Source organism: Oncorhynchus masou, chromosome 8, assembly GCF_036934945.1.
Source record: "Oncorhynchus masou masou isolate Uvic2021 chromosome 8, UVic_Omas_1.1, whole genome shotgun sequence".
In the NCBI taxonomy this organism is placed as follows: Eukaryota; Metazoa; Chordata; class Actinopteri; order Salmoniformes; family Salmonidae; genus Oncorhynchus; species Oncorhynchus masou.
The window spans coordinates 41268604-41291627 of NC_088219.1; the positions used below are offsets into that span (position 1 = coordinate 41268604).

The following is a 23024-nucleotide window of genomic DNA, read 5'->3' on the forward strand; positions in this document are numbered from 1 at the left end:
AGTTCACGACCGATGTCGTGAAAGCATCTGAAGACATTGGCACTTTAATTTATGAGTGAAATGTCCCTTTAAGATGGCAATGATATGAATGATGGAACATAGGCATTAATTCAACATTTTTGTTATGTAAATCCATATACATTAACTTATTTTATTTTTAAAAACTAATTCTGATTTGTGAAACTTGAAATAATCTGCCCTGTCTCCATGTTTGTTCCAGAAAACCTCTGTCTACCAGTTGCTCAGCGCTGGCTGGCCTGTAAGTAATGGACATCGTTTCCATGACTGGGACTAGACTGGCTGGGAATGCATCCCAAATGGCCCCCTATTCCCTATATAGTGCATTACTTTCGACCAGAGCCATATGGGTCCTGGCCAAAAATACTGCACTATAACAGGAATAGGGTGCCATTTGGAACACAATTAGGGTCTTATAGACGGGTCATAGAATACAGCAGAGTGCGTTATGGGTCTTCCTGACCCTATTCTGTTCTCTGTTTGCTTGCAGAGGGAGCAGGGACCCCCAGGACCAGCTGGGGAGATGGGGAAGCCAGGTCCACAGGTGAGTGAGACCCCTTCCCTGCATATTTGGTCCTACATTAGGTGTGGTGAAGAGTCTCATCAGCTGGGTAGTATAACATGAATACTGGTTTACATGACATGGATGTAGTTGAGATGAACGCCTGATAACTCTCTCTCTCGAGTGTACACACTCAGCAAAAGTGTTTATTTATACTGTTTGACCTCTGTGTTGTGAGTTAAACGTTTGTCTGATCTGTCCCTATCTGTCTGTCTCTATCTCTCTGTCTATTCGTCTCTTCTCACATCTCACCCAGGGGCCAACAGGTGATCCTGGTCAACGAGGGCCTCCAGGAGTAATGGGAGAAATGGTAAGTACTAATGACATGAAGGATGAAAAAATACAGAAAAGTCTGCACACTGTATTTGGAACGAAGGTGACCTGACGAAGAACTTCTGGATGTAAACGTTGTCGTTAAAGTGGTAATTAGGATGATATAGAGTATGCGGGCCATTCTGTTATCAAACTGCATCCTACAGTGCATTCGGAAAGCATTCAGACCCCATTACTTTTTCCAACAATGTTTACGTTACAGCCTTTATTCAAAAAAAATAACTTTCAACGTTTTTCCCTCGTCAATCTACAAACAATACCCCATAATGACAAGGCAAAACTAGTTTTTAGACGTTTTGAAATGTCACATTTGTATTACTATTCAGACCCTTTACTCAGTACTTTGTTGTTGCGTCTTTGGCCGTGATTATAGCCTCGCGTCTTCTTGGGAATGACGCCACAAACTCGGCACACCTGTATTTGGAGAGTTTTTTCCCATTCTTCTCTGCAGATCCTCTCGCGCTCTGTCAGATTGGATGGGTTTTTCATCTGTACTTTGCTCCGTTCACCTTTGCCTCGATCCTAACTAGTCTCCCAGTCCCTGCCGCTGAAAAACACCCCCACAGCATGATGCTGCCACCACCATGCTTCACCGTAGGGATGGTGCCAGGTTTCCTCCAGATGTGACGCTTGGCATTTAGGCCGAATAGTTCAATCTTGGTTTCATCAGACCAGAGAATGTTGTTGCTCATGGTCTGAGAGTCCTTCATTGGCCTTTTGGCAAACTCCAAGCAGGCTGTCATGTTCCTTTTACTGAGTGGCTTCCTTCTGGTCACTCTACCATAAAGGCCTGATTGGGGCGGCAGGGTAGCCTAGTTATTAGAGCGTTGGACTAGTAACCGGAAGGTTGCAAGTTCAAATCCCCAAGCTGACAAGGTACAAATCTGTCGTTCTGCCCCTGAACAGGCAGTTAACCCACTGTTCCAAGGCCGTCATTGAAAATAAGAATTTGTTCTTAACAGACTTGCCTAGTAAAATAAAGGTTCAATTAAATTAAATTGGTGGAGTGCTGCAGAGATGGTTGTTCTTCTGGAAGGTTCTCCCATCTCCACAGAGGAACTCTGGAGCTTTGTCAGAGTGACCATCGGGTTCTTGGTCATGTCCCTGACCAAGGCCCTTCTCCCCTGATTGCTCAGTTTGGCCGGGCGGTTCCAAACTTCATCCATTTAAGAATGATGGAGGCCACTGTGTTCTTGGGGACCTTCAATGCTGCAGAAATGCCTTGACACAAACCTGTCTCTCTACGGACAATTCCTTTGACCTCATGGCTCTGACATGCACTTTCAACCGCGAGACCTTTATATAGACAGGTGTGTGCCTTTCCGAATCATGTCCAATCAATTGAATTTACCACAGGTGGACTCCAATGAAGTTGTAGAAACATCTCAAGGATGATCAATGGAAACAGGATGCACCTGAACTATATTTTTGGGTCTCATAGCAAAGGGTCTGAATGGTTGAATATTTGTAAATAAGGTATTTCTGTTTTTATTTTTCATACATTTGCTAACATTTCTTAGAAACTGTTTTTGCTTTGTCATTATGGGGTATTGTGTGTAGACTGCTGATGGGTATTGTGTGTAGACTGTATTGCGTGTAGACTGTATTGCGTGTAGACTGTATTGCGTGTAGACTGTATTGCGTGTAGACTGTATTGCGTGTAGACTGTATTGCGTGTAGACTGTATTGTGTGTAGACTGTATTGTGTGTAGACTGCTGATGGGTATTGTGTGTAGACTGTATTGTGTGTAGACTGTATTGCGTGTAGACTGTATTGCGTGTAGACTGTATTGCGTGTAGACTGTATTGCGTGTAGACTGTATTGTGTGTAGACTGTATTGTGTGTAGACTGTGATGGGTGTGTGTAGACTGTATTGTGTGTAGACTGCTGATGGGTATTGTGTGTAGACTGTATTGTGTGTAGACTGTATTGCGTGTAGACTGTATTGCGTGTAGACTGTATTGCGTGTAGACTGTATTGTGTGTAGACTGTATTGCGTGTAGACTGTATTGCGTGTAGACTGTATTGTGTGTAGACTGTATTGCGTGTAGACTGTATTGCGTGTAGACTGTATTGTGTGTAGACTGTATTGTGTGTAGACTGCTGATGGGTATTGTGTGTAGACTGTATTGCGTGTAGACTGTATTGCGTGTAGACTGTATTGCGTGTAGACTGTATTGCGTGTAGACTGTATTGCGTGTAGACTGTATTGTGCGTAGACTGTATTGCGTGTAGACTGTATTGCGTGTAGACTGTATTGTGTGTAGACTGTATTGCGTGTAGACTGCTGATGGGTATTGTGTGTAGACTGTATTGTGTGTAGACTGCTGATGGGTATTGCGTGTAGACTGTATTGCGTGTAGACTGTATTGCGTGTAGACTGTATTGCGTGTAGACTGTATTGCGTGTAGACTGTATTGCGTGTAGACTGTATTGCGTGTAGACTGTATTGCGTGTAGACTGTATTGCGTGTAGACTGTATTGCGTGTAGACTGTATTGTGTGTAGACTGTATTGCGTGTAGACTGCTGATGGGTATTGTGTGTAGACTGTATTGTGTGTAGACTGTATTGCGTGTAGACTGTATTGCGTGTAGACTGTATTGCGTGTAGACTGTATTGCGTGTAGACTGTATTGCAAGTAGACTGTATTGTGTGTAGACTGCTGATGGGTATTGTGTGTAGACTGTATTGCGTGTAGACTGTATTGCGTGTAGACTGCTGATGGGTATTGTGTGTAGACTGTATTGCGTGTAGACTGTATTGCGTGTAGACTGTATTGCGTGTAGACTGTATTGCGTGTAGACTGTATTTATTTAATACATTTTAGAATTAGATTGTAACGTAACAAAATGTGGCAAAAGTCAAGGGGTCTGAATACTTTCTGAAGGCACTGTAAAATGTTACCCTATTCCTTTTGGGCCCTGGTCAAAAGTAATTCACTAAATAGGGAATAGGGTGCCATTTTGGGTGCACAGAGGCCGTGTTGTGTCTTAGCCTGTCAGAGACCTTAGCTGACTGAGCAGGAAAGTAAAGCACAGACGCTATGGCCTAACAAGATGGCCCACATCACTGCTGAGATTTTGGGTAGAGCTGTAAACACTTCCTCTCCCTCCCCAATACAAGACGGTGTCTGGACTGTGTGGCACACACGTGGAGAATGGCTGTATTGTGTGTGTGAATGACCATTGTGGCAAGTCTTTCTCACTATTACAATTAGAACAGTTAGAATTCCTGGGGATAGTAACTAATGTGTCGATGACTGAAGTTTTTTCATCAGTCCGCAATCTAGATCCCTGTCTCATTGAAGATCTTGATCACTTTTCTAGCCTCTGTGGACTAAAACCCAATTATGACAAGTGTACCATATTAGGTATTGGATTGTTAAAAGGCACAGTGTTACACTACCTTGTAGCTTACCAATAAAATGGGGGGGGGAGTAGACTTGGTATTCACAACTCAAGAAATATAAGGGAACTTACCACAATGAATTTCGATAGAAAATAGATACGATTCTGCAACCATGGAGAGGTAAATACTTGTCTATTTGTGGAAAAATCATATTGATTAACTCTTTGTTCCTATCACAGTTAACTTACTTACTAATGTGGCTTGCCAAGTCCAGACGACTCGTTTTTTTACATCGTTTGAGCAAAAAATATTTCATTTTATTTGGAATGCTAAGACAGACAAAATTAAACGTCCCAATACCATGAATATGAGTTTGGGGGGCTAGAATTATTAAATATTAAAGCTTTAAACCTCTCACTAAAAGCTTCAATAATACATAAATTATACTTAAACCCAAAATGGTTCTCCAGTAGATCATTAAGAAAGGTTCATCCTTTGTTGAAAAATTGACTTTTTGCCTTTATACAGATTACAACTTCTCATTTCCGACTAACTGAAAAGGAAACTTTGTTTAAAGTATCGCCCTTTCTTAAACAAGCCATACATAGCTGGTTACAATTTCAGTTCTACCCTCCTGAAAATATAGAACAAATAGTACAACAAATTGTATGGTTAAACTCAAATATGCTGATTTTTTTTTATTTTTTTTTACATTCTTTATGGAAAAAAATGTTTTAAAATTGTATTTATTCATGATGTTAATAAATGTTATGTCGCATATGCAGCTATCGAAAGGATGGGATGGGCTGAGAGTGGCTGAGGGGTGGTCTATGGTGATAGGTGGGATGGGCTGAGAGTGGCCGAGGGGTGGTCTATGGTGATAGGTGGGATGGGCTGAGAGTGGCTGAGGGGTGGTCTATGGTGATAGGTGGGATGGGCTGAGAGTGGCCGAGGGGTGGTCTATGGTGATAGGTGGGATGGGCTGAGAGTGGCTGAGGGGTGGTCTATGGTGATAGGTGGGATGGGCTATGGTGATAGGTGGGATGGGCTGAGAGTGGCCGAGGGGTGGTCTATGGTGATAGGTGGGATGGGCTGAGAGTGGCCGAGGGGTGGTCTATGGTGATAGGTGGGATGGGCTGAGAGTGGCCGAGGGGCGGGTTTAAAGAGCTTATCTTTGGTAATGAATTATTGTTATGTAATTGCTTTATATAGAAGTACCATGTATGTAAAATGTGTATGTTAAATGTGTATGTAAATTGCATTACGTTGTTGGCTTACCTTTGAACCTAAGCTGGGTTAGTCCTTGATGGGAGACCAGATGCTGCTGGAAGTGGTGTTGGAGGGCCGGTAGGACGCACTCTTTCCTCTGGTTTAAAAAACAATATCCCAATACCTCATGGTAGTGATTGGGGACATTGACCTGTGTAGGGTGCCACCTTTCGGATGGGATGTTAAACGGGTGTCCTGACCCTCTGTGGTCACTAAAGATTCCATACCACTTACAGTAAGAGTAGGGGTGTTAACCCCGGTGTCCTGGCTAAATTCACAATCTGCCCCTCATACCATCATGGCCACCTAATCCTCCCCAGCTTCCAATTGGTTATTTCCTCTCTCCTGTAACTATTCCCCAGGTTGTTGCTGTGAATGCAAATGTGTTCTCAGTCAACTTTCCTGGTAAAATAAGGGTTAAATACAATAAATAAATGTACAATATCAATCACTGTTCAGGCCCAGAAATATAACAGTTCACAGACTCCACACTGCTAACAGGTGTTTAAGCTTTCAGATTTGTACATGGTCTCCACCTGTTTGCAGAGCAGTGTTATTGATGACAAGGAGGTCTGAAGTCTAGCTTCTCATCCTCTTGATAAGCTCTCAGTGCCACCCTGTTGGGCAGGAATAGTGACAGGGCAAATGGCACCCTATTCCTATATAGTGCACCACTTTTGACCAGTGCCCTATAGAAATAGGGTACCATTTGGGATGCATCCTCACTGTCACAGGTCCACACAGCCTCTGATTGGGTGGTGGTGCCTCTGTCACTGATCCACAGCCTCTGATTGGGTGATGTTGTCTCTTTCACAGATCCACAGCCTCTGGTTGGGTGGTGGTGTTTCTGTCACAGTCCACAGCCTCTGATTGGGTGATGGTATCTATTGTTTTGCAGGGTGAGCCGGGGCCAAATGGCGTGGCGGGCAGAGCAGGGCTCCATGGGAAAGATGGAGCGAATGGGCAGGACGGTCAGCCTGGGACGCTGGGTGATCCCGGGCGACAGGTGAGGGCACCACTCAGTGACTTATTACGTGATAACTTTCTGTTCTCAGAAACAACCATTCTAGCCTCCAACAGCACCCTATTCCCTATTTAGTGCACTAATTTTAACCAGGGCCTAGGGCTGTTACTCAACCATATTACCGCCACACCAGTGGTCACGGGTCATGAAGGCAATCAAACCGTTTTGTCACAGTAATTAGGCTTTTCCAAGCTCTAATGCTGCTGATGGTCATTTGTACAAACTTGCTAACTGCCTGGTATTCAGCACTCTATTGTCCCTCTAATCACTCTGACATCAATGCAAATGTAATTGAAGATCTAATCAAGCACTTCATGAGAGCCCATGAGCTTATGTTGCTCAACATTTCTAAAACAGTGATGGCCTCTATTAAAAAGAGGAGGAGAGAGCTTGAGAGGATCTGCAGAGAAGAATGGGATAAACTCCCCAAATACAGGTGTGCCATGCTGATAGCATCATACCCAAGAAAACTCGAAGCTGTAATTGCTGCCAGTGGTGCTTCAACAAAGTACTGAGTAAAGGGTCTGAATACTTATGTACATTTGACATTTCCATTTTTTTTTACATTTCGAAAACTTTTTTTGTGTGCATATTGATGAGGAACATATTTGATTGAATTAATTTTGGAATATTGCTGTACGTAAGAAAATGTGGAAAACGTCAAGGGGTCTGAATACTTCCCGAATGCACTGTATATTATTCAGTATATGTAAGGACAAGGTTAAATTAACAATAGTCTGATAGGTGACAATATTAGCCTATCACTTGTGAAGTATATATTATCACTTGTGAATGATGCCCAGCGTAAGGCAAGAAACAATGCCTTTTTTTGTGTGACTTTTTTTAATCATAGTCACACACCTCATGTAGCCTAGCCCATAGACCTATATGTTTTGATAAGTGGCCAAATAACTTCTTAAAATTAAGCACAAGAATCTGCTTTACAAGGGGTGTAGAGGCTAACTGGCATTCATAAGCAGCGTGTGAGTTTAAAGTTTGGGGAAGATAATTTTCACCATAACAATGCACCTTTGAAATAAAAGCATTACATGCATAATCACATTTGTGGTCACTTTTGATAATGGTGTTTTCCCGCTAATGGAACATTCGAGCTTATAGCCTACTGCCGTGTGCACATTGCGGTGCTTATAATGTGAAGAAATATCCTGATAGTTTATCCACATCTTAAGCTAAACGTTCTGATCTGTTGTTTCAGCCTCATTGCTTAAAAACGTTTTTGGATGCTAGTGGTTGTATTATGCCAAACATTGTCCCACATTATGTTTGGAATATTTATTTCTCGCACAGAATAGAATAGGTAAACTTTTGTACTATGGGGGATAGTAGATTGATATAGGCTAGTGCTTTTGCAGTTCGTAAGGCCTACTAATCTTCTTGGCTGACAAAAAGTCAATGTGGACTGTTCTTCCAATATCTTCAATATGCACCACGGACCCGCACAGTTGTGTCCCCAATGTTTCTGTCTTCCCTTGTAGCCTGTGAGAAAGACCCGATCACGTGATGGAGAGCCATGGATTTTTTTAGGGGGCATTACAGGCACTCTGGGAGAAGGCACACAAAAGACATGGATTTTTTTATTTACAGCACACAAAAGACATGGATTTTTTAGGGGGCATTACAGGCACACAAAAGACATGGATTTTTTTAGGGGGCATTACAGGCACACAAAAGACATGGATTTTTTAGGGGGCATTACAGGCACACAAAAGACATGGATTTTTTTAGGGGGCATTACAGGCACACAAAAGACATGGATTTTTTTAGGGGGCATTACAGGCACACAAAAGACATGGATTTTTTTAGGGGGCATTACAGGTACACAAAAGACATGGATTTTTATAGGGGGCATTACGGCCACACAAAAGACATTTCGCCAGATAATTCAAGGTATTATCAAGTACTGGTCAAATTGTGAATGAGAGACTGATGAAGTGTGTACAACCTGCGCAAAAAAAACAAAGCAGAGCTCATGTCTTTCATGCAACTTTTTTAAAATCATAATTAGAGTCATATCATGCAGCCTTACAATGTATTAAAAATCTAAACATATAGCCCAACGTTTGTATAAGAACTAAAGTTACATTAAGAACTCTAAATGGAGCATACAGGAGTACCTATTCCTTTGTTAACCGCTCAACACAGAATAGCGCAGTCCCTCAAATTCTTTGGAGAAAATATCCATTCTATTGTATTCAGCTTTTTTCAACTGTATTCTTCATACTATAAAATTATATAAAATAATGGCACGGATTTCTATGCAAATCTTGTTTGCTAAATGAGCTATTGTAGCCAGATCAGGGCCTAACATAAGGACAACTCAGAGTATACTATTCTGTTCTTCTGAAAGAGACTACATTTTCTTCATATCATGTTTCTTTAGACCTGTCTAAAATAAATAATGGATCTATGGTGAAGGTGTAGGTGTAGGCAATGTTACATGGATTTATTAGACTTTTTAAATGTTTTGTTCCAAAGGTCTGCATCAGTGGCTTGTAGGCAATGTGATGAAGGAGCTAAATGTGTTTATGTTAATTAACAGTCAATTGCCGTAAGACCAGTAGCTATTTGCTTGGCAATCACCGGCTGACAACATTTTGTGACGGCTACAGCCCTACCAGGGTCTTAAGGGCCCCATTCCCTAAGTAGTGCACTATATATGGAATAGGGTGTCATTTCGGATGCTATATCTCTGATTATATCAATGATTGCTGTCTCATTTTGCTTAGGGACCCTTCGGGTACAGGGGAGACGGCGGTTCCAAGGGAGAAAAGGGGGAGGAGGTAAGGGGGTTGGACAGTGAAACATTGGCATTATGAATTCTGAAACATGGGTCTAATGAAGAGTACTAATCAAGAGCATAAGTTGTTAACACCTTCTATGAAGTACATATAGTACCAGTCAAAAGTGTGGACACCTACTCATTCCAGGGTTTTTCTTTATTTTTACTATTTTTTTACATTGTAGAATAATAGTGAAAACATAAAAACTATGAAATAACACATATGGAATCATGTAGTAACCAAAAAGTGTTAAACAAATCAAAATATATTTTAGATTTTAGATTATTCAAAGTAGCCACCCTATAATATTCTACAATATAGAAAATAGTAAAGAAAACCTCTGGAATGAGTAGGTGCGTCCAAACCTTTGACTGGTACTGTATGTATAATGCTTTTTAACGATCTTTATAATTCCTTATAGGGCCTTATTGGAGCAAAGGGTCGAAGAGGCCGAATGGGAGAACCAGGCGAGAAGGTAATTTTGACTGAAGTAGGATCGTAATTACTAGAGTACCAGACTGACTTATATCGATCTCCAGTCTTTACCAGTCAATATTATTACTTTGAATATGCTGCCTCTTAGTGGTAAGAGTAAGTACTATGAGATCTGACTGTTCTGGTACAGTTTACATTACATTTATCTTGATTTTCTTTTCTCATATCCCTGTAATGCTCAGTATGCATGTTGCTGATGACTCTTGTGTGAATAGTCCTCTCAATTGAAAGCTGAGGATCCGATCTTTGTTTGTCCTGTAGGGCTCCATTGGTTTACCAGGCCGTCGCGGTTTTGTTGGTCCACGTGTAAGTGTTTCTCTCACCGTATGCGTACCAAATAGCGCCCTATTCCTTTTATAGTGCACTATTTTTGACCAGAACCCTAAAGGTTTACTGCGTCTGTGTTCTCTTCAGGGACCTCAGGGAGTGAGAGGGGCCACTGGCCCAGAGGGGCTCCCCGGCCCTGATGTGAGTGACCCACAGTAACAATACTACAAACAAATACACTGGTATTTACTGGCCATTGTTTATCACTAAAGTTGAGTGTGTCATTAACTTGTGTCCATGTGTTTGTGACTTTCCAGGGGGAGGCTGGGTTTGATGGGCCTCCAGGGACTCCTGGGTCAATGGTGAGTAGACAGGCAACAGAAGGCTGGACTTTCCCTACTATGTATTCCAACATACAGTAAAACACAGTATTCTAATGGGTCCCAATTCCAAATGTTACTGTATGTCAGTCACCCTACATCATATCACTCAGTGTGTGTATTTGTGTTTTGCGCAGGGAGCCGCTGGTTTCACAGGCTCTGTCGGCGCTCAGGGAGTTAACGGCTCAAAGGTGAGATTACATTTTGATCCCAGGAGACAACGGTCCTCCCATTATTTTAGATAATGTATAAACTTAGCACCTACTGTATTTTATTGGTAGCTCTTTCTGAGTACACTCGTAAAAAAGAAATGTGCCATCTAGAACTAGGTTCTTCATCTGTCCCCGTAGAAGAACACTTTTGGTTACAGGAAGAACTCTGTTGGATTCCATGTAGGACCCTTTCCACAGAGAGTTTGACATGGAAACCAAAAGGGTTCTACGTGGAAACCAAAAGGGTTCTACGTGGAAACCAAAAGGGTTCTACGTGGAAACCAAAAGGGTTCTACGTGGAAACCAAAAGGGTTCTACGTGGAAACCAAAAGGGTTCTACGTGGAAACCAAAAGGGTTCTACATGGACTCAAAAGGGTTCTATGTGGAAACCAAAAGGGTTCTACGTGGAAACCAAAAGGGTTCTACGTGGACTCAAAAGGGGTTCTCCATGGAAACAAAAAGGGTTCTACGTGGACTCAAAAGGGGTTCTCCCTGGAAACAAAAAGGGTTCTCTTATGGGGACAGCCGATTAAAAACAAAAAACCGAAGTGCATGACAGTCTTTGCCAAATGTAACCTGCATTTATCTTCTAGGGAGAGTTGGGCCTTGTTGGAGTTGTTGGCCCCAGAGGCCCGCAGGTAAGAGGAGACGTTTGTCTTGTTGTGTTTTCTTGCCTGAAGTTGGGTCACATTCAACAGAACTCCATGATCTATGCTTGTTAGACTATAAAGGAAATATTTCTGTTTATTTCACCAGGGGCCCCAGGGTTTAGATGGTGAGAGTGGGCCTCCAGGTCTCAGGGGAATTCAGGTCAGGCTCAATCAGCTGCACAACTTTCCCTAACAGAGACTTGGGACCAGATGATTGTCTTTGGAAATGTATTTTTCTGAGGGATAATATCTGGGGTTAAAGGTCATCCGTATTTTCACAGGGACAGCTTGGGATGAGTGGTGCCGCTGGTCCGAAAGGTGACCCTGTAAGTCTCTCCTCTCTTCACTGGTAAAGTTCATTCTGCTCTAGTAAAACAAACTACTATACCTGTCTCTCTCCAACCCCCTTGCTTCCTTCCTTTCTCTGTCTTCCTCAGGGACCAATGGGGATGATGGGTATCCGGGGTGAGCTAGGGTTCGAGGGGCCCATGGTGAGTAGCATAGTACCCAGTGGACTGACCACCTTCACCACACTTTGCCTGCCAGAGACACACATTCACACAGCAACCTCACAGTGCCCCCATGTGGCAGAGCTCTGTCACATTGTTAGGCTACAGATTATAATACGCTTTGTGTATCCCATGTCCTACATCTTCTAGCTTTTATGGGTTGTGGTAGAGCTGGTCTAAGCTAATGGATGAAAGGCTCTAACTTAAGAAAGTAAACCCACTTTAAAATGGGCAAGTCAAGGTCACTTTTATGTCTGGATGATGGCCACACTGTATCTTGGTATGATATCAAATGACTCATTTTGGAGAGGTTGTAAACTGCTATAATGCCATAGATCCCACCCCCAGGCGGATTGCATGTGAGTTTAACTCTGGCTGTTATCCAGACCTTCTCTCGGCGATGTTTAGGTTGACAGCTCCTCCAGTTTTCACTTTATTCTACACAGACACTACGTTGCCTTCGGAAAATATTCAGACCCCTTGACTTTTTCCAAATGTTGTTAACGTAGGTTACATCCTTATTCTAAAATGTATTTTTTTAAATGTCCTTATCAATCTACAACCAATACCCCATGATGACAAAGCAGAAACAGATTTTTCTTCTTCTGTTTTGCTAATAATATTACAAATAGAAAAAAACGGAAATAACATTTACATTTCAGACCTTTTACTCAGTACTTTGTTGAAACACCTTTGGCAGCGATTACAGCCTCGAGTCTTCTTGGGTATGATTATACAAGCTTTGCACACCTGTATTTGGGGAGTTTCTCCCATTCTTCTCTGCAGATCCACTCAAGCTCTGTCAGGTTGGAGGTGGAGTGTAGATGCACCGCTATTTTCAGGTCTCTCCAGAGATGTTTGATCGGGTTCAAGTCCGGGCTCTGGCTGGGCCACTCAAGAACATTCAGAGACTTTTTCCGAACCCACTCCTGCGTTGTCTTGGCTGTGTGCTTAGGGTCGTTGTCCTTATGGGAGATGAACTGTTGTCCCAGTCTGAGGTCCTGAGCGCTCCGGAGCAGGTTTTCATCAAGAATCTCTCTGTACTTTGCTCCATTCATCTTTGCCTCGCTCCTGACTAGTCTCCCAGTCCCTGCTGGTGAAAAACACCCCCACAGCATGATGCTGCCAACACCATGCTTCACCGTAGGGATGGTGCCAGGTTTCCTCCAGATGGGACTCTTGGCATTCAGGCCAAAGAGTTTAATCTTGGTTGCATCAGACCAGAGATTCTTGTTTCTCATGGTCTGAGTCCTTTAGGTGCCTTTTGGCAAACTCCAAGCGGGCTGTCATGTGCCTTTTACTGAGGAGTGACTTCTGTCCGGACACTCTACCATAAAGGCCTGATTGGTGGAGTGCTGCAGAGATGGTTGTCCTTCTGGAAGGTTCTCCCATCTCCACAGAGGAAATCTGGAGCTCTGGTTCTTAGTCCAACGGGTTCTCGGTCACCTCCCTGACCAAGGCCCTTCTCCCCCGATTGCTCAGTTTGGCCGGGCGGCCAGCTCTAGGAAGAATCTTGGTGTTTCCAAACTTCTTCCATTTAAGAATGATGGAGGCCACTGGGGGACCTTGAATGCTGCAGAAATGTTTTGTACCCTTCCCCAGATCTGTGCCTCGACACAATCCTGTCTCGGAGCTCTACCGACAATTCCTTCATCCTCACGGCTTGGTTTTTGCTCTGACGTGCACTGTCAACTGTGGGACCTAATATAGACAGGTATGTGCATTTCCAAATCATGTCCAATCAAATGAATGTACCACAGGTGGACTCCAATCAAGTTGGGGAAATGTCTCAAGGATGATCAATGGAAACAGGATACACCTGAGCTCAATTTCTAGAAACCTGTTTTTCGCTATGTCATTATGGGGTGTGTAGATTGCTGCAGATTAGTAATTATTTTTTTATTTCAGCTATTTTAGACAGGCTGTAACGTAACAAAATATGGAAAAAGTCTAAGGGTCTGAACACTTTCCGAATGTCCTGTATATCTCTTATATTATGCTGTTATCAGATGGTGTGTCATAAAAACATGTGTCAGTCAGTGTGGCCGAAGTGTGGCTATAGATCAGACAAAAGATCAAAAGATCATCATGAATCAATCAAATCAAATTTATTTATATAGCCCTTCGTACATCAGCTGATATCTCAAAGTGCTGTACAGAAACCCAGCCTAAAACCCCAAACAGCAAGCAATGCAGGTGTAGAAGCACGATGGTTAGGAAAAACTCCCTAGAAAGGCCAAAGGGAAGATTTGGTGGAGCTGTGATTTCTCTCCATCCTCTACTTGAAGTGAGAAAAATGAACTAAAAGGAACTAACGCTTCAATCCATTCTCTGTCACTCTTTGATTGAAGGGCCCACTGGGAATACAGGGTCCAATGGGTTTCCCTGGTATTACTGTAAGTATTAGTATTTACTGATATTTGTTTTGAATTAGATGGAATCCTTTTTTGTGCTGTCCTTGGAGTGATTCAAAACACTATGAAGGACCAGGTTGCATGCTTCTCAGCTATTTACTTTACTTGCCCTCGTCTGACAACTGACCCCTCACCTCTGACCTCTACAGGGAAAAAGAGGACCAGACGGGGATAAGGGAGACCCTGGACCAAAGGGGGAGAGAGTAAGAACCCGGCCTCTGGAGACCTGTACACATTCCGCAAAACTAAAGCTGTTGATTCATACTTTTTACGTCTATTGTGAGTTACCCGTTTATCTGTTTCTCTCTCTCTTGTTCTATCTCTCAGGGTGTTCAGGGTGCTTCGGGTATCCAAGGGCCTCAGGGAGAGAGGGGTCCCAGTGGCCCCCCTGGCTTTACAGGGCTCAAAGGTCAATCTGGCACTAAAGGCATTGAGGTAGGCAGCCTCTCTGCCTTATCACTGTATCTAAAGTTAAAGACTGACACTTTACCAGTGGAAGACTGATGGATTTTGGATCTTTTCTTTCAGGGGGAGAATGGAGAAACTGGCCCTCAGGGAAAACTGGGCAGAGAGGGGCTGAAGGTCAGAGATAGAAAGGAATGCATCATAATGAATGTAACATTTGGAATATCATTATTTCATCAGTCTGCCTGTTAGGATTGGTCAAAATGATGATTCAACTGTGGATTTCATGTCCTGAAATAGTGTCCCAAATGGCAACCTATTCCCAGCCTGTATAGTGCACTGCTTTTGACCCGTCCTATGGGGTGCCATTTGGAACATGTAGTGTATTAAATATCTCTGTGTTTCTTTGAAGGGGAATAGAGGGACAGGTGGGCGCAACGGCAAGCCTGGACACAGAGGGAACCAGGTAGGACACTGTCCCATTGAATGTGTTTATGAAGATAAATTCCAGTAACATTTCCAAAAGGTTATCCAGCATTTCTAGGATATGTAATTTCTGGGAATTATGGGAAAGTTTCTGGAATTTGATTTAAGTTCTGCGCTTGATATTGGAATGGTATTCTGATTGCCACTGCCCTCTTTTACCCAGGGTCGCGTGGGTCAGAGAGGGAATGTTGGCCAGCCTGGTCAACCGGTAAGCACAGAACATTCACAGACAAACACCTAGTGGAGCCATCTTCTTGATCAATTTGCATTGCAAAATACATCAAAATACTTGACAAATCAGATGTAAAGTGTACACCTCAATGGGCAATATCTATGTTGGCAGAACAGCAGATCTGTAGTGTGTGTGTGTGTGGGGGGGGGTGCTGCTGAGGGGAGGACCGCTCATTGTAATAGCGGGAATGGAGTGAATGGAATGGTATCAACCACATGGAAACCATTTGGACTCCTCCCCTCAGCAGCCTCCACTGGTGTGTGTGGAGGGACATATCTGTCTCCTCGGTAATATAGCTAAGTGTTGAAACTCCAGATGCTAACACGTGCTTGGTGATAAGGGGTATCCAAGGTTGTACGGGCTTATCTAATGGCGCTAAAAACTACCATGAACGATGGAATCACAGTACACTTATCATTGTGTTTCCACTTGTTTCCAACAGGGCTTGCCAGGCCCTCCCGCGACAGAGGGACCAGAAGGAAAGCCTGGTACACAGGTTCCCATTCTATATCATATTTCAATACAGTAACCACACCCCTGAAAACACTGAGCTTGTATATACTGCATACACTGAGCCATGTACACAAAATAGACTGCCAATCAACAGTTTTTCTTTTGTCAGATTTGTACCTGTCTGTACTGCATACATTGGCAGATTGTTGAGAAAATATATGAAAGTATTGCTCAAGAAAAGTATAGGTGCAATCAGAAAGGATTATAGTCCAATGTCTCCTGAGTAGTGTGCTGTGTTTTCAGAATTCAGATGGAAAATTCCTGGAAGTTACCGAATTTTGCATGCAACCCTACTCCTGAGGGTTTCTGTAGAATCGGATAATGAGTTGTGAACAACTGTAGTCATTCTGGCTCTAAACAGCAGATGGCGATCTTCACAACCCTGATTCGTGTGACATATTCACCAGTGATTGTCATTGAATGTGGAGCAGACAAACCGGAATATGCGTTCTCAACTTTAATTCATCCCTCCTCAATTTCAACCTCATGTCATTACATTCTAACATGAATATGACCAGACGAATGGCATTTGTGTCCTTGTTTAAAATGTGTAGTTATGGGAGATACCGTATTTGCTAATGTTCAGCGCTATGTCTCTTATTCACACTGATGCTTGTGTATACAGTGCATGACCTCTGTTGGTGTCTATTGAGTTGACACTCGTTTCTCATGTGTTGCAGGGTCTCTCTGGTTCGGTGGCAATAGCTGGCAATAAAGGCCTAAAGGTAAACCAAGAAGATGCTTTAACAGTATACCTATATATATATATATATAGGCTTATCGTAGAGACTCATACTCAATACATGTGGTTCACGTAAAGGTCACTATGAGACTTAGTAACTCTAAGGACTTCTTGTCGTCAGTCTCATTGTTTAAATTCATTGGTTGGTCAATGATACACTGTAATTCTCCCAGCTCAGCTATTTTTGACCGGGCAGGGCGAGGTGCTGAATGAAAGCAATTCAAAACACCTTGTCACATTTTATAGGACACCCCTGAAATATATGATGGGTTTTATATGATTTTGTGACCAGGCAATCACAACAAACGCAGACTAGGCCCCCCAAAAAATGTAATAGGGCAGAAAAGTACTTGCTACCGAGCGAGTTAACGATATCGGGTGTCTCTCCATTCTTGTAAACGGGAGCTGGATCAGGAGTGTGAGGGCGTAGGTCAGTGATATTGCATCACCGCCACACACACTGATGGTTTCCCACGCACGAGCACACACACACACACACCTGTGCATTCACACACGCACACGCACTCTCACATACACATATGAGTGTGTGGGGTGTGGATAATATAATATGAGGAGGCGTGAAAGTGGTTTCTAGCCCAGTCAGTCACCTCCAGAGGGTCTGTGATCTGGCCAGTGTAATGTATTTCAACCTCAGTTCTATACTGTATTATAAACTGGGTGGTTTTAGCCCTGAATGCTGATTGGTTGAAAGCCGTGGTGTATCAGACCATATACCACAGGGATGAGAACATTTTATTTTTACTGCTCTAATTACGTTGGTAACCAATTTATAATAGCAATAAGGCACCTCGGGGGTTTGTGTATCGCCAATATACCACAGCTAAGGACTGTATGCAGACACTCCTCTTGCATAACAGCCCTTAGCCGTGGTATATTGGTCACACCCCCCGGGCCTTATTGCTTAAATATAGACTCCTCACCAGGCAGCGAGAACACTCAGGGGAAAAGGGAGAAGGGAGCAGAGGAAGAGGGATGGCTAAGATAAATGATTTGGCATGTGGGCATTATCACCAATTGATTATCCATTTGATAAAGTTATGTGCCACTGCCATCATCAACGTATCCATAAAAACCCCAAATAAAAATGTTAGATTTTCAATTTAGATAGCTGAAAGTTGTTCTTTGATTTAATGTTCCTTGCGGGAACATAGACATTACTCCATTGTTGATGTTTACTTTATGAGGTGGTAATATAACAAAGATGGACGAGGTAGCCCATTAAATTGGGTACAGTTAACCTCTGTACCAGAGGCATAATTACTGAATAGCCTGCATATAGTTGGTCCAATTAACTCATGATTACAAAGTCATTAAGCGGTAGATTAAACAACTGAATAGCAAAACATTTGTAAACTCAGTTAAACACTGAATCGACTCACAGCATTGTGCAAACATTTTAATTGTATTATATGTAATCAATTTCAATTTGTTTTTTATTTGCATCTTAATGTTCTCATCGAGTACACCCATGCGATAAGCACTCTTCTTTCTTCCTCTCTCCATCATTCTCTCATTCTCCTCTTCCTCTCTCCATCATTCTCTCATTCTCCTCTTACTCTTTCCATCACTCTTTCGCCTTCCTTGTCCTTCATCAAGGGATTCCAGGGCATTGCTGGAGAGCCAGGTCCAGACGGCCCCTCAGGACCTACGGTGAGTCTAGAAAGCCTCAAAGGTTATTCCAATCAGACACTATTACAGTTTTTTCCGATTGCTAAACGACAGTGGACACAACTGGAGTCACATGTGAAAAACTCTAACTGCAGTCTGCACAGCAGCAGTTCATGTGGACCAAACTCTAGTTCGTTTTTCATTGCTTGAACACAGTTTTCAAAACTCTACACACTTATCCCATGACTTTAACCACAACCTGCACAACACTGTGGATTTACAGCACTTTGTTCAAATGCTAACACACTGCTGTCAAAACTGTGAACCACACATTCAAAACGGAATAGATTTCAGCCTTGTGCCTTTCAAACACTGCTGATTGCAATTTCAGCTGAAAGGCTAAGCAGGTGTCTTGTTTTAGACTTGTTAGTGAACACACACACATATTACAGTATATATAGATAGAGCTCAGAAAGACTCATTTTGGAAATGGAACAAGGAAGATGGGTTCGTGGAGGGAGAAGGGTGGCAGGGAGAGGGCGGATGCGTGGAGGAAGACAAAGAAGACAAAGAGCTGTTATTTCAGATGAAATAAGGGCTACACTTATAGACCAATGTCGTGAACCATGGTCTCTCATTGAGAGAGGCAGGGTTGAGGGTGCAACCCAATCTGCAAAGATCCACAGTGGCATCTGTAATGCGAATTTTCCATCATACAAACAGGTGAGAGTTACATCCTTACAGTAAATGAAAACATTACAGGAATCTATTTTGTATTGCAATTATAGAATATTTATACAGATATATATTACAGTAAGTTTGACTGTAAAATATATTTTTACAACAGGACCCAAAGGCTGCTCCCAACAGAGGGAAGAGGAAAAATATTTTCAGATGCGCAGGAAAATGCTATTGTTGACATGGTTGTTGTCAACAATGCAATAAAACTGCGGGAGATTCAAGATAGAGTGCTGGCTGATAATGATATATTTGAAAATGTTAATTCTGTCAGCACAACAACTATTGCTTGAGTCCTAAAGAAACACCAAGTTACAATGAAACAGTTATACACTGTACCGTTCGAGAGAAACAGTGAACGGGTAAAAGAGCAAAGATACCAATATGTCCAGGTAAGACGTCTGAGGTTACATACACAGCTATACAAAATATTTACAGTAAAAAAAAAACACTAGCATTTCTACAGTAAAACTGTGCACCTACTGTTTTTCAGAGAGTAATGGAGGTGGAAGCACTGGAAAGACCACATTCATTTGTATTTATCGATGAAGCTGGATTTAACCTTGCCAAAACACGGCGCAGAGGAAGGAATGTTATAGGTCAAAGGGCCACTGTGGAGGTTCCAGGCCAAAGGGGGGGAAAAATCCCCATGTGTGCTGCAATGGCCAATGATGGTTTGCTTCTCAACACACCACTCATTGGCCCATACAACACAGAAAGGCTTATAGCTTTCCTAGAACAGCTCTATGCTCAGCTAGTGCCAGCAGAACAGGGAGAGCCAGTAAGAAACCCCCAAGTTTTTGTCATAGTTTGCGATAACGTTGCTTTTCACCACTCTGCAGCTGTCACAGATTGGTTTGCAGCACATCACAGATATATGGTTTTGTACCTGCCTGCATATTCACCCTTCCTCAACCCAATAGAGGAGTTTTTCTCTGCCTGGAGGTGGAAAGTGTTTGACCAAAAAAAGTGTTTGACCACATGACCAAATGTCTATTTTGGAAGCCATGCGTACCGGATGTGAGGACACGAGTCCAGAGGACTGCCAGGGATGGATAAGGCACTCCAGAAGGTTCTTCCCCAGGTGCATGGCAGGAGAAAACATTAGATGTGATGTTGAAGACAACCTGTGGCCTGATGCTAGAGAGAGGCAGGATTAGCCCCTCAATTATTTGTTCGAATTACAGTATGTACTTTTAGTTTCTACCTTTTTTTTCTCATTACTGTAATTCCGTAAATTACTACAGGCTATTGAAGCAAACTGCTAATTTTCATTTACCTTAAAGAATTGTTATGTTCTAAAAAATTTAATAAATCATGTGAAAGAATGTCACTCTTTTCTTTGAAGAAAATATTACTTTGTATGAAGTCACTGAAATTGTTCAAACTGTAAAGATGAAAAGTTTGTATTTTCTGTATTGGTGTTTGATGCTAGTGTTTTTACTCTCAGTGTGTTCTAAGTGACAGTGTGTGTTATCTCAGTGAGGGTTGTGCATAGTGTTTGGCTGCACTGAGCGTGTTTTGAGCCATGTGTTAAGAGTTGTGTTGCTTGGAATGAGTTTTGCAGGTGATGTGAACTGTTTAGCTCAGGTGACTGTTGGTAGTGCAGACTGTAGTTAGAGTTTTGCACATGTGACTCCAGTTGTGCCCACTGTCGTTTAGCAATCGAAAAAAAACTAAGTTATTGTGTTCCACCAACAATCATAGGACATTGATTGTGGATATTACTATCATAAACATGCACAATGATCTGGCAGACATTCCTATATAATCAATGACGAGCTGCAATGATGAGTCATGAACAGAGTTAGTGTTGGGGACTGAGGCCATCTGCACACAGCGTGCAGTGTGAGTGACTACTGTCTCATTGACAGGGCACACCTGGACGGATAGGACCAACTGGTATCCCTGGGCCGCTGGGAGAGAGGGTGAGTGACACATTTAACACGAAAGTGGTTGATGTGATTCTCAATAGGACAACTTTGAACCGTGTGTGTGTGTGACGCTGTGTCTCTCCATCAGGGCTTCACTGGGACGGAAGGTGTAGAGGGCCCACAGGGCTCAGTAGGCATGTATGTAAGTGATGCTTCTGTAGGGCGTACAGGGCCAAGGGTTTGATCAGCACACTGAGAATGTCTCTGTTTTGTGCTTGTGTGTGTGTGTGTGCAACGTCCTTATATTACCACTCCCGTGTCTCTCTTGCCCCCAGGGTTTCCCGGGTAACGTGGGGATGCGTGGTACAACTGGTCACATGGGAGAGAGGGTAAGGACACGCATATGAATTATGTAGTCAGTGATTATTCCAAACGGCCATACCAGACCTGCACCAGCATCACATGTTTCTATGTGTAGTTCCTTTGAAATGTTTAGTCGTTATTGCGACTGACTGTGTATATGTGTCTCAGGGAGAGACAGGTGTGAGAGGCCTGCCTGGTCCTTCTGGGAAGCCTGGACCTCCAGTAAGTAACTGTGCTGTTATTGACAAGTCCACATACTGTATGTGGACAAGTTCATTGAGTCGGGCATTAGTTGGGTGATGGGTGTATTGAGCCTGTGCTGACTGGGCTGTGTTTTATAGGGTTTATCAGGACCTTCTGGGGAGAGAGGCCCTCCAGGACCTCAGGTGAGATCAACCTCAAACACATTGGTCAATCAATTTTTTTTTTTTTTTTTTTTTTTCACCTTTATTTAACCAGGTGGGCTAGTTGAGAACAAGTTCTCGTTTACAACTGCGACCTGGCCAAGATAAAGCTAAGCAGTTCGACACATACAACAACACAGAGTTACACATGGAATAAACAAACATACAGTCAATACTACAGCAGAAAAAAAGTATATATATACAGTGGGTGCAAATGAGGTAAGATAAGGGAGGAAAAGCAATGAAATAGGCCATAGTGGCGAAATATTTACAATTAAACACTGGAGTGATAGATGAGCAAGATAGATAAATAAATAAATAAATACAGTATGGGGATGAGGTAGATAGATGGGCTGTTTACAGATAGGCTAAGTACAGGTGCAGTGATCTGTGAGCTGCTCTGATAGCTGGTGCTTAAAGCTAGTGAGAGACATGAGTCTCCAGCTTCAGTGATTTTTGCAGTTCGTTCCAGTCATTGGCAGCCGAGAACTGGAAGGAAAGGTGGCCAAAGGAAGAATTGGCTTTGGGGGTGACCAGTGAGATATACCTGCTCGAGTGCGTGCTACGGGTGGGTGCTGATATGGTGACCAGTGAGCTGAGATAAGGCGGGGCTTTACCTAGCAAAGACTTGGAGATGACCTGGAGCCAGTGGATTTGGAGACGAGTATGAAGTGAGGGCCAGCCAACGAGAGCGTACAGGTCGCAGTGGTGGTTAGTATATGGGACTTTGGTGACTAAACGGATGGCACTGTGAGTGTTGGAGGCTGTTTTGTAAATGACATCGCCGAAGTCGAGGATCGGTAGGTTGGTCAGTTTTACGAGGGTATGTTTGGCAGCATGAGTGAAGGAGGCTTTGTTGCGAAATAGGAAGCCGATTCTAGATTTCATTTTGGATTGGAGATGTTTCAAGTGAGTCTGGAAGGAGAGTTTACAGTCTAACCAGACACATAGGTATTTGTAGTTGTCCGCATATTCCAAGTCAGAACCGTCCAGAGTAGTGATGCTGCACGGCTGGCAAGAGCATGCATTTAGTTTTACTTGCATTTAAGAGCAGTTGGAGGCCACGGAAGGAGAGTTGTATGGCATTGCAGCTTGTCTGGAGGTTAGTTAACACAGTGTCCAAAGAAGTGTCCAATACCAGAGCTACATTTCCCAAATATCTCCTTTGAAAAATCAATCCGCAAGGCTGTATTTTGTAGTCCATACTTTTCCTCCTTAATGATCTCTCATGGTTTTCTCGTAAGGGTCGGCTGGGGGATCTGGGACCCACAGGGTCAGAGGGCCTACAGGTGAGTTAAAGCAGAACAGGCCTTATCACCACTCCATCAACAGTCAAAATGTTCTTACATATCC

The 23024-nt window shown here is 42.9% G+C and overlaps 1 protein-coding gene across 1 annotated transcript in view; it reads left to right on the forward strand.

The window, feature by feature from the left end:
• LOC135543820 (collagen alpha-2(XI) chain-like) overlaps window positions 1–22988 on the forward strand; it is a 116016-nt gene extending 93028 nt beyond the window's left edge. The window contains exons 10-38 of the mRNA XM_064971150.1: window positions 221–259; window positions 509–562; window positions 837–890; window positions 6431–6538; window positions 9304–9357; window positions 9779–9832; window positions 10114–10158; window positions 10267–10320; window positions 10437–10481; window positions 10637–10690; window positions 11306–11350; window positions 11469–11522; window positions 11644–11688; window positions 11800–11853; window positions 14223–14267; window positions 14435–14488; window positions 14613–14720; window positions 14814–14867; window positions 15103–15156; window positions 15340–15384; window positions 15851–15904; window positions 16602–16646; window positions 18281–18334; window positions 20905–20958; window positions 21053–21106; window positions 21240–21293; window positions 21436–21489; window positions 21609–21653; window positions 22916–22988. Coding sequence (XP_064827222.1) covers window positions 221–259; window positions 509–562; window positions 837–890; window positions 6431–6538; window positions 9304–9357; window positions 9779–9832; window positions 10114–10158; window positions 10267–10320; window positions 10437–10481; window positions 10637–10690; window positions 11306–11350; window positions 11469–11522; window positions 11644–11688; window positions 11800–11853; window positions 14223–14267; window positions 14435–14488; window positions 14613–14720; window positions 14814–14867; window positions 15103–15156; window positions 15340–15384; window positions 15851–15904; window positions 16602–16646; window positions 18281–18334; window positions 20905–20958; window positions 21053–21106; window positions 21240–21293; window positions 21436–21489; window positions 21609–21653; window positions 22916–22969 — 1587 coding nt within the window. The 3' untranslated portion in view covers window positions 22970–22988. The remainder of the gene's footprint in view (window positions 1–220; window positions 260–508; window positions 563–836; window positions 891–6430; window positions 6539–9303; window positions 9358–9778; window positions 9833–10113; window positions 10159–10266; window positions 10321–10436; window positions 10482–10636; window positions 10691–11305; window positions 11351–11468; window positions 11523–11643; window positions 11689–11799; window positions 11854–14222; window positions 14268–14434; window positions 14489–14612; window positions 14721–14813; window positions 14868–15102; window positions 15157–15339; window positions 15385–15850; window positions 15905–16601; window positions 16647–18280; window positions 18335–20904; window positions 20959–21052; window positions 21107–21239; window positions 21294–21435; window positions 21490–21608; window positions 21654–22915) is intronic.
• Window positions 22989–23024: the final 36 nt, after the last annotated feature.